The 10,999-nt window shown below is 34.8% G+C and overlaps 2 protein-coding genes across 2 annotated transcripts; one reads left to right on the top strand and one right to left on the bottom strand.

Moving 5' to 3' along the window:
• The first annotated feature begins 805 nt into the window (after positions 1–805).
• On the top strand, positions 806–2,309 carry LOC129940198 (uncharacterized). Its single transcript, XM_056048460.1, has 2 exons — positions 806–1,250; positions 1,315–2,309. The coding sequence occupies exons 1-2, from the start codon at positions 1,098–1,100 to the stop codon at positions 2,221–2,223; spliced, it is 1,062 nt and encodes a 353-aa protein (XP_055904435.1). The 5' UTR covers positions 806–1,097; the 3' UTR covers positions 2,224–2,309.
• Positions 2,310–5,788: 3,479 nt separating this feature from the next.
• Positions 5,789–8,219, bottom strand: LOC129940600 (probable cleavage and polyadenylation specificity factor subunit 2). Its single transcript, XM_056048986.1, has one exon. It carries the CDS (start codon positions 8,079–8,081, stop codon positions 5,847–5,849), a length of 2,235 nt encoding a protein of 744 aa, XP_055904961.1. The 5' UTR covers positions 8,082–8,219; the 3' UTR covers positions 5,789–5,846.
• Positions 8,220–10,999: the final 2,780 nt, after the last annotated feature.

Raw genomic sequence — 10,999 nt, 5'->3', positions numbered from 1 at the left:
AATTCGGTTGAATATTTCCCATCGAAAAATGGCAAAACAATGATTGGCAAGAGATTCCAAAAATATATGGAAATCGAATTACCAAATTTAAATATTCTTTTTGCCCTTTTTTTCTTATGCTGGAAAATACTCCATGCCATTAATATCTCGTTTAATGTCCAAATATTGATCAACTAAAAAACATGTTTTTATTAATGAATTTTAATTTAAAATTAATATAAATATTTAAAAAAAAATATTATAATTACGAAATTTCGAAATAAGGTGGATCAGCAGTACTTGCAAAAGTGACTTTAATTGTATTTTACAAATAAACGCGCAACACATGTACATCTTTTTCTGAAATTAGTTATATTGAAAGAATATTCTAAGCTTATAATTTAATTGAAAAAAAAAAACAGAAGAGAAGAAAAACTCACATACTGCAGATAAAAATTTTTCACAGCTTTGTCAAAATCAAATGATGTCATTATTAAATTTTATTTTGTTAAATGTTGAATTTTGTTCACGCTTTGTATTTTTGAGTCAAATTTTATTATATAAAATATTACAGATAATTTTTTATAAAGGGCATTTTTGAATGGAATTTGGAAAAAAGTAAGTAGACAATAAAAACGAAATATTAATTCAATAATTTAATTAATACAAAATTTAACAACTCTTTTAAAATTGTAATTCAATTTTTTCTTAACATTTTACTTACAACGAATTCAATTTGAATTCGTTTTTACAATATTTAGCGTATGACGTTTTTGCTTGAAATTACTCTGACAGTTTTTATGAACATATATTGCCCTTTTATCTGTTTTCTGTTTGAACATACCTTAAAATAAATTAATTTTTTTTTTCAACACTAAATAAGCACTGAACACATTCATTCGACTTCGATTTTTTTTGCATTAAATTATTTGCCATCATCTGTCAAAAAATTAAAATCACATCGCTTCTAACTTCACATTACAACCGCCATTTATTTAAATAAAAAACTGCTTTGCCTCAACAGCTTCTTCATTTTCATTTTCCAAAGAAAAATCTATATCAATTCATCCATCAGTTTTCATTGCATCTTTTTGTTATAATTTATTAATTTATATAGTATGGGCTCCAAACAAACTAAATTCGAGGGTGAATACTTACCACAAACACCTCAGCCACAGCATCAACCAATCACTGTCCAAACAGAGTTTGGCTCAGACCTTGAGGATATTCTAGACCCAAGATCACCGCACATTTGCCGAACTCCTTTAAATGTAAAAACATACAAAATGTTAGTAAATTTTTTGAGTAACTAAATAGAGATATATCTTTTTCTAGGAAGTAGTACAAAAGAAGGAAAATCACATCTATCAGCAAGTTGCTGCTATTCCAGCAATTTCAACAGAACAACCAATGGGCTTGTTGCGAAAACGTTTTTTCAAAGGATTTTCATACAGCTTAAACGATCCACGATCGCCGAGTGTTAATCTCAATCGAACACCGCTGGTATTCGATGAAACAATCAATCTAGACGACACATTCTCGGATCTTTTTGTTGAAACGAAAATTCCTCACTCCGAGGTTCTCTTTGAAACAACATTTAGCCCGCCAAAATTAGAAAATCAAGAGGAAAAACCCACACAAGAAGATGAGTTAAGAGAAGAAGTGGGAGTAGAACAAAAGACTGAAAAACTAGAAGAACTCGAAGAAATTGCAACACCAAAAATCACCAAAACCCAACCCCAAGAAACCACAATCGAACGTGATCCCCGATCCCCGTCAATCGGTGTCGATCGCACACCAATTATACTCAACGATGACGACGCCCCCGATGAGGACGACATGATCGAGACAATTCTCTCCACTTTGTCGCTCAATCAGAAAATTCCTGCAAACAAACCGCTAGAACGCATCCGCAACAAAAAGCCCACCAAAGCCGTGACGTTGTCGCCAAGCAGCCGACGAGATATGATCTATGAGGATCGTGAGAATCACTCGACTCCGGCAAAGGCACCCAGAGGCGCTGGTGGGCTCGACTCACCTGCAGCAGCAGGCAAACGAACACCACTTAGTTGTCTCAAGAATAATCCACAATTTCGATCGAAATCGGTTGAGGTTTCTGGCAAACAACTCAAGACCCGCTTACCCCTGACAAGCTTCGACGATACGCTGCACAAGATAACACCGGTCAAGAAGATTCTGCGCTACTCCAACATGGAGAACATTGAGAATTCATTTGAATTTTGATATATTTTAGTTTTTTTTTGTAAATTTAAGTTTTTATTTTCATTTCGAAATAAAATGTGCATCTTTTTAGTACAAACGATAAAAAAGGATTTTGTTTTGGTTGTTTGCCTTCAGAGTCATAGAATGGAAAATAAATTAAAGCGCAAAGATGGCTTCTTTAAAAAATATTTAAAAATTGGGAAATCGTGTTAACTTAACATAATCAGGAGAACCTAAAGATAGAAGGTAAATCTTAACTTTTCCAGAGAATAATGCTATGACAAGTTCTGACCAATGATGTGCTTCTACGTCTCCCGAAGTGTTGGTCAGTTGGGATTTGGGTACTTAATGCTTGATGTCCCATTTTATGTAGCATTCTTACAGATGCCTTACATGATCTGCTCATTGAGCTAAAATTACTTGAAAATGCATTTTTTTTTTGGGCTTAGGTTGGTTCGAAGGGAGGATGTTGTAAAGAGCTTTAACTTCACAACTATTCAAAGAGCCAACAACATATTTTGAAATTTCAATATCTACTGTGCAAAACTGTTTTCAGTCGAATATTCATCGATTAATTGTGTTTCTCGGGATAAGTTTGAAATTTCTGTTCACAAGAAATTGAGCTTTGCTAAACTGTAATAGGAATTCAACAAGTGTCAAGAGCTTTAGTAAAAAGTACTGTTTGTTTTTTTGCAATGACTTTGGTTGACTCTTGATTCATCCTCGTGTCTGAAACAATGCTCACGGTATCCATCGGATGGATGCAGTGTTCGTTTTGCTATGTAACCTATTAGAGCTGGTCTGTGTACAAAGATTATCAATATTTAGAATCAACCCTAGCATGAATTCCATCGGAAGTTTTAACAAATTTCAACTTAAAGAACAATCATTAAACTCTTTCGTAATTCAATCATTTTAGGGAAGGATTAACACTTATTTATTCCTCTTAATTCGAGCTATAAGTATAATTTAAATTTAATTTTAAAGTTATAGCTATGAGTGGGAGTGGGTCAAAAGGAGTTTGAGGTTGCAGGTATTAATGTTAAAATCAAACAGATTTAAATTGGATCAACGGGAACATATTATTCAGCGGTTCATTAAAGCTGTAGGAGAAGTGGTGTGGTATGTTAGAAAAGAAAAGGCCGGGGTTTCTTAGGTCTTTGGTTTGTCAACGAAGAAACAAGAATCAAACATTTAATCAAAATTAATTGGAACTTCCGTGTAAAACTCATGGTTTTACATTTTCAGCTTTTAAAACGAGACGATTTTGATTGCACCATTCCCGAAATAATTTTTAATCTTCTTGTAAAAGTGGACAGTGAATTTTGTATGAGCGAAACCAAATCATTTATAAATAAAATGAATATGATTGGGCCTCGATGGCTGACAATTGACTGGTAAGCGAATTTGTTTATCTGAGCACTGCTGTTAATTCTGCAAATGAAATCAGCGCGGAGATCCGTTGTTAATCGCTGTTTCCTTGTCCTAAGCAAGCAGTTGAGGAATAAGGCCCTTTCGCGAAGTACCAAAGAGACACTGTACAAAACCTTAATCATCCCAGTCTTGATGTAAGGTGCAGAAGCATGGACCCTCTCTCTCAGGCGGATGAATGATCTCTTGGTATCTTCGAGAAGGTTTTGCATACGATCCGGTTTGTGTCGACAGGCAAAGTAACATCTGGTGGAGAAGAAATAATCATGAGTTATACGAGCTGTACAGCGACTTTCCACTATTCAAAAAACTGCGTGTTCAACGCTTAAGATGGCTAGGGCATGTCGAGCGAATGAACATCGAGGCTCCAGTCCTTAAGATATTCAACGCCAAGGCTGAGGGAATTAGAAGCAGAGGCAGGCCTCATCTCCGGTGGAGTGATCAAGTTGAGGCCAACGCATGTCAACTTGGCATTCGAAACTGGAGGCAGCAAGCTAGAGATCGAGCAAGCTGGCGAAAGTTATTACTTGAGGCCCAGGAGCAATATGCGCTGTAACGCCAACTAAAGTAAAGTAAGTAAGTGCTGAACTTGGACCTGCAACAGAAACTGAGGAGTTTATATAAAATGCTTTTCCAAAATTTAGAATATAAGAAAGTTTTTCACCTCACCTTTCGGCCATTTCTTTAAATTGATCCCAATAATGAGAACTTGCAAGAAAATAAAATTTATTGAATATTTCAATTCGACTAAAACTAAGGTTGAAACGAATAAGAACGGACGGTGTTGATATTGTTCCATTTATTATTGCTGCAGCAAAACTCAATTGAGAAGATTGTCTTTGGTTTGTCAACGAATTAACAAACATTTAATCAAAATTAATTGGAATACGATTGATTCAAACAATTTAGTATTACATTATAGCTTAGCAATAGGTAGGTAGATATAATTTAATTTGTAGGTACTGTCTTGTGAAGTTCTTTTAGGTACTTCTTTGTAATTTATAAATCAGGTTTTCCAAATAATTGAAAAATTTGAACTTTTTAAAGACATGTTAAAGAAAACACTTAAAAGGTACGACAAATAAGAAACGCTTTTTTTTAAAATAGAGAATAGCACAATACGCTGACCAGGAATAAAACACTCATATACTCGTAATTTCAAAATGTTTTGTGGAAGTGTATGTTCACTTATTTCAAAATTGGAACGTTTAAAACTGAATAAGAGCAAAAAGCGTTTTCTGTGTTTGATTCTTCAAAAGGATAAGGAACGTTCTTTAATCATCATCAGCTCTTGTTTGATTATATTTAACCCTAGCTTTGTTTTTAAAAGGTCAAACGTTAGAACTTTGAGGTATGTAAGTGATTATAATAAGTAAATGTCCAGATACCAGATTTATTTTTATAAAAACGAATTTCGATGCCAGTAGATCGAAAACCGTCAATTATGTAGCATACATGCGAGTCTTTAATGGGAAGGAGAATTCCTCCTCCTACAGTCAGAAATTCCGTTTACCAAAGCACCAAAAAGCTCCGAGTCAAGAATAGAAGTAATCAGTTTAGTATAAAGACATCATGTGATAGATTGTTAATGCTTTTGTCGACCATGTTGCTCTTTGTCCGAAGTTTATTTACATTTTGATAGTAAACTAGAATTTGTTTAAGCTGCTTTGAAGTGAGTAAAGCGTTGTCCGATTCTGACAAAAGGGTTTCAAATTGTATCTCCGTTGTTAGATATATACTTAAATTCATGAACTATAACACCCTTTGGCCAAAACGACGACGAGATATGATATATGAAGAACTGAGTCAGGTACACGAATATTAAATGATGATTGGTGTAATTGCAATGAATAATATTCTCCACATTTAGGTTGGACGATTTACCAAGTATATCCCTTCAAATAGTTTGACGTTAGCAACGAGGAAAAAGAGAAAGAAGCTGTAGTCATATTATTAAAGTTGAGATCAGCATTGGGTCAATATAAATTATATTCATTAAAAATAAATATGGCAGCCACCAGAAGATGTGGTAAATTATTTCGATTATAATTTAAAAATTAATCGCAACATAATGACAACAGAATTAATAGCTTCTCAGCACAAAGAAGCTGCTGATATTCATATCGATGGCATCAAAAAAGCAATTACAAACAAATGCGTTCGTTTTTTTAATTTTATTTCTACGAGTTAAAGTTTTATTATTATTTGTTCACTCAAACAATAGCATACTGCTCGTATAGAGCATTTCGGACTTTGTAGTATTCGTCCGAGAGACAACCTTCGAATGTTATCTTACCGGTGTCGATTCGCCGTAATGCTAACGTCCCATTGTTGCACCACAACGCCCCCGCCGAAAATTCCGAATTGATATTGCTCCGCATCAAATGCTGCTTGAAGTCAGACAATCGCAACTCGTTTATCAAGACAGTCTTATGAATGGGTATTTCGTCCACATCGAAGGGCTGCAAATTGTAGATATCCCTTTCGTTGTTTTTGGTCGTTTCAGGTTGTTTGTTTTTGTCGGTGTCAGCATCTTGTACGCTGTCGATTTGTTTATTTCGCATGGTAATCTGCGAGTCGATCCAGGCAACTTCGGCCGATTTGCATTTTTGGAATTGCAGCTGCGAGACCAGGCCTTCGGTCAGTCGAATCTGGTAAATGTGACGTTCCGATGTCACATCGATGACTTCGCCCTTTTCGGGGGTGAAGACTTTGGCATTGATGTTTTGATGACAATGCTTGGCCAAAACCTCGATGGATTGGGGTTGTCCTCGGACAACGACAACTCGCCGAGGACGAAGCTGTGAGAGGATCTTTAGCATTGATTCACCATCTGAACGTCCCTCAAAGTCGATGAACTGAATTTGGGCATTGACTTCGATCGATTTGCGGCTGCTCAAGCATTTTGTTGGTTTCTCAAGGAGTTTGATTTCCTCCTTTTGCTTTTCGTCCTTCAGTTGTGCCTCGGTTGCTGCCTGCTCAATGGCAACCTCAGTGTTGCTATCGGCAATGCGATAATCTTCCAAGTTGATGATCTCGCCGTATTCATCGCTTTTTATCTTTCCCTCGGAATAGGGGTACATAACGTGGTGTTTCTTGTTCGATTTGAAGAACCCGATGTGCTGCTTGCTACCTGGCCGTAGGACGATATCATGCCTGCCTGTTATCACACTGATTTCAATCTCATCCTCGGACTCTGAGCTGTATTTATCTTCTTTTTGAATTTCCAGTAGGCTGCTGGTCTTCTCCTGGGACCTCTGGTATTCCTCTAGTTCGTTTCCCTGGAGCTCGACTCTTTTTCGGACGTCCAACTCTATTGTACGTCCATTTCCACCGTTTTCGAGCAGATCACGGGCGAGAGTGTCCGGTGAGGACCTAGAAGTGAGAATGATGCTGTTGTTGGGATTCTGCGCCCACATCAGAAACAGTTCTCGGGCGAATCCGCTTTCCATGTCGGGTGTGCTTGCCAAAACAACCTTGGGACTGTGCATCTTAAGAAGGTCGTTGATGTTGTGACAGAACTTCATGTGTTTAAATTGGAAGGGATTGTTCCGGGCGCCTTCGAATGACTTCATTAGTTTATCGCTCATCCATTCGATTTGTGACTTTGCAAACTCGATAACGTTGTAGCAGACGTTATTAAGCAGAGCCAGGGAATAGGCCATCAGCCCAGATTCCTTGTTCTTCCACAATTGGTCGAGCATGTGGGCGAGCTCGAGAACCCTTCCGGCGGTATCAGCTGCAATCAAAACATTTCCGTTGTTTCGCACTGTCTGTAGGATGTTCGTCATGAGTTTCTCATCTCTAGCTCTACGTCTTGCCTGTTGGTAGCTCGCATTGAATGCATCTGTAATAAGAAGCGAGGGTCTCTGCAGCCGCCCCAACTCACAACTATTGAGATGTCTTTCTTTCTTGTGGTTGTAGTCGATTGCATACACAATGTCTTCTTCGCCGTCCTTCAGGATCTTCCAAATGGTTCCTCCCACCATGTGACCAGCCTGAATGGGACAAATGACAATTCCGTAGCCCTTTCCTTTTAGCGGAACCGTCTGATTGTATTTGAGTTGGATTATCTTATCGAAAGCAGCATCAACATCGTCCAGAGAATACAAATCAAAGTCGTACATATTGTAGTGCGACATATAGAGGTCGTACATAAACATTTGTCCCATCTTAAAGACAGGTATCGTCGCATATATTGGACAATTGAGACCTAGCTTGCCAACAAGGTATGGCAAAGCTCCCAAGTGCACATTATCGGGATGGGATAGTAATACTGCATCGATGGTATTGACGTGTTTTTTGAGTTCTTTAGCAAAGTTCGGATCGAATTTCTCATCCCAGCCACAATCCAAGAGGATACGGACATCGTCTATTTGAAGCAAGTAGCATGGAGGCGACTCGTCCATTGCCCCAGAAAGGGTGTGTAATTTAATAATCGAAGTCATAACTTACTATTTAACAACCAAATAACTAAACTAGGCTTTTAAATACTCACAAATTATTAAAAACAAAAAAAACACAACCGGTATACAAAATACAACTTGTGAAATTTATAAACTCTTGAATCGGTATCAAATGTCAACTGTCAGTAGACAATCTGCACGTAAACGAAATGTCATTTTACTTTTTTCTGAATTCGATGAAAATGAACACGTTCAGTAATATATAAAGATTTTAATTATTCTACTACATTTTCATTTGATGTAGAATGAAATATTCTTTTTTAATTTGCGCTTTATCGAAATAAAAAATAAAATACAACATAGTTATGTTTCATTATAAATAACCAAAATTCTGTATGATCAAAACCAGAGATGAGTATTTACTTCATATGTAGCAGATCTACTTCATTAATTTATTTGTATGTATCTGCTACGTAGCAACTTATTTCTGCTTCGTTTTAAAATGTTGTCTAACGCACAAAATTTCATTTAAGATGTGTTTAATTGATTCATTGTGCCTGTCATTCGCTGCATTTATGTGCATCAGCGGAAATAAAGAAAATTGAATTTCAAATTGAGACATACCTACAAGATGTTTATTTTTATTTTTCTCACAGTTCTAAACGACAAACTGAATTTTGTGAATTTCAAGAAGCATTTAACCTTCAAATACATACAATTATTTTACGTCTAAGTAAGACTAGGTGGTGTTTTTTGTGTTTTTTTCATTATCTGCTACATATTTTACAAATCTACTTCGTTTTTTTGGGCAAAATGTTTCACTTTTCTTGCTTAGCATTCTCATCCCTGATCAAAACATTCTTTGCCATAATACTATATCTATGAATTTATCATCACAAAGAAGTTTAACCTTTCAAAATTTGTTGTTTATTGTTCTGTTTTTTTTTTACTATCGGTACAAAAATCACCAGCACTTGAAAATTGTCTTTTAATTTTTTAAACAAAATGCAAAATATTGATATGTTCATGAATAAGGTCGATTTAGACTTGAAAACTATCAACTCTTTGGGAACGTACGAAATTCACGTCATTTAAAGAAAACTAATTCATGTCTTAAAGGAAAATACCAATAATCACATTTAGATTGGACTTTAAAATTTAAGAAAAAAAAAATACCATATATTGGAAGGATCACAAATAATAAGCCTTAAATGTTGGCCTGTCATGCCAGAGATCTGGCGTTCGATTTCTGCCTATGCCATCTAAAGTTTTTTAACAGGTATTTCCTCTTGAGAGGAATTGACAAATTCTTTTCGTGAAAAGTGCTTTCTTAAAGTTGTAGTTCGGATTTGGCTTAAAACTGTAAGTCCCCTCCATCCCTGACAACAGTACTCGCACACTGGAATATTTTAGAGTCGTAAATAACTAGGCTCTAGTTCTCAACGGCTGATTCAGTCACTCCAAGTTGGAAATAACTTAAGGGTTTTTATTATCAACTGTCGATTTTTAATTATAAGGGTTTTTATTATCAACTGTCGATTTTCAACTCTAGAGTTAATTTACCTTTGATTTTTATAATTTCCAAAAAAAAAAATGCAAGTTGAAAAACAAACTTGGGTTTTGACATAGAATTGTTGATATTTTTTTTGTTCATTTTGAGGTAAATAAAGCTACAATTTTGTATTAACACAAGCGAAGTTTTGAAAATCTACATAACATTTAAATACTTAGAAAAGTGACATTTTAAATCAGTTTAGTTTAGTCCTTTAAAAACTTTTTCACCTTTTAACTGAACAAAAATCTTACTTAAACTTAGGCTGCATAACTGTTGAAACGTAAAAAAAGTTTCACGAATAAAATTTTAAGACGAAGTAATATCTAAAGAACATTTTGAAAAAATACTATGCGTTTTTAATTGTGAATACTATTTCATAAGAAGTGTGTGTTTTCAACAAGTTCTTTTGCAGCGCAAGCCACCTTTAAAGTCAATATGTGACAGCCAAGATACTGAGAATAGTGATCATGCCGATACTATCACGTATTCCTTATTTTTTATTACATCAATTACATCACTCTAATCACTTAATTTTTAATATGTCTGTTTGCAAGCCGTTGGCGTAGTTGAACCTGATATTGTCTGTAATGTTTAATTATCCAATGAAGCCCCGTTTTTTTTTTGACACGATATTTTCGATTGATATCACTTAACTTAAACAAAAAAACATGTAATATTAATAGAAATTTAATTATAAAACTGACAGTATTCCGGGGAATTTTTAAATTCTAAATTAGACCAAAGAAAGAAATGATTTTTGTTTGGTTCAATACAGAATTTTGTCGTACAGAATGTTGACTATACGAAATTTTGTTCATATGTACATAATTTCTAGATAATATGTACATTATCTCAAATACAGTATTTCGACTCCATACAATTTCTTTGAAAATAAACAAACATACATGATGTGGAAGTTTTTTTGCAATAGGTATGCAAATACAAGCTTATAAAATATGTGGGAATAAAACAACTTTTTCTGGTTTGAGTTAGTCGAACAAAATCCGAGAAAAATTTTATTCGCGATAGCACCCATGACTTTGTTTGTAAAAAAGTTGTGTGAAAGTAGGGTCCCGGTCTGAATATTCTACTAACATTAATTGTATTTGAATTAATGTTAGTGAAATATTATTTATTTTTGACAAAAGGAAAATTTTCAAATTTTAATTTTATAACAAACAGTAAAAATAAAATTGATCGAAAAAATGGTTTTAATGTATTATCGATTTCAATATTATTGTTATGAATGAAATAACTACACAACTTTTTTAATTTTTAAAATTCGAAAAAACTCATATGTTTATAAGACCTTTTGAGGCTATCTTAGTTCTTGAACTAACTTTTTTTTTAGTAAGAACCGTCATCATTCTCCAAATTTATTATCCTTTTCTCTAAAATTTAGATG

The sequence above is a fragment of the Eupeodes corollae genome, chromosome 1 (assembly GCF_945859685.1).
Source record: "Eupeodes corollae chromosome 1, idEupCoro1.1, whole genome shotgun sequence".
In the NCBI taxonomy this organism is placed as follows: Eukaryota; Metazoa; Arthropoda; class Insecta; order Diptera; family Syrphidae; genus Eupeodes; species Eupeodes corollae.
Note: the sequence above shows the minus strand (reverse complement) of the source record. Positions and strands in the feature narration are given on the sequence as shown.

Excerpts from the sequence above, each read along its gene's own strand:
- LOC129940600 (XM_056048986.1), bottom strand. The coding sequence starts at position 8,081 with ATGACTTCGATTATTAAATTACACACCCTTTCTGGGGCAATGGACGAG.
- LOC129940198 (XM_056048460.1), top strand. The coding sequence starts at position 1,098 with ATGGGCTCCAAACAAACTAAATTCGAGGGTGAATACTTACCACAAACA. Across the intron at positions 1,251-1,314 it reads TTTGCCGAACTCCTTTAAAT|GAAGTAGTACAAAAGAAGGA; the intron begins GTAAAAACATAC and ends ATCTTTTTCTAG.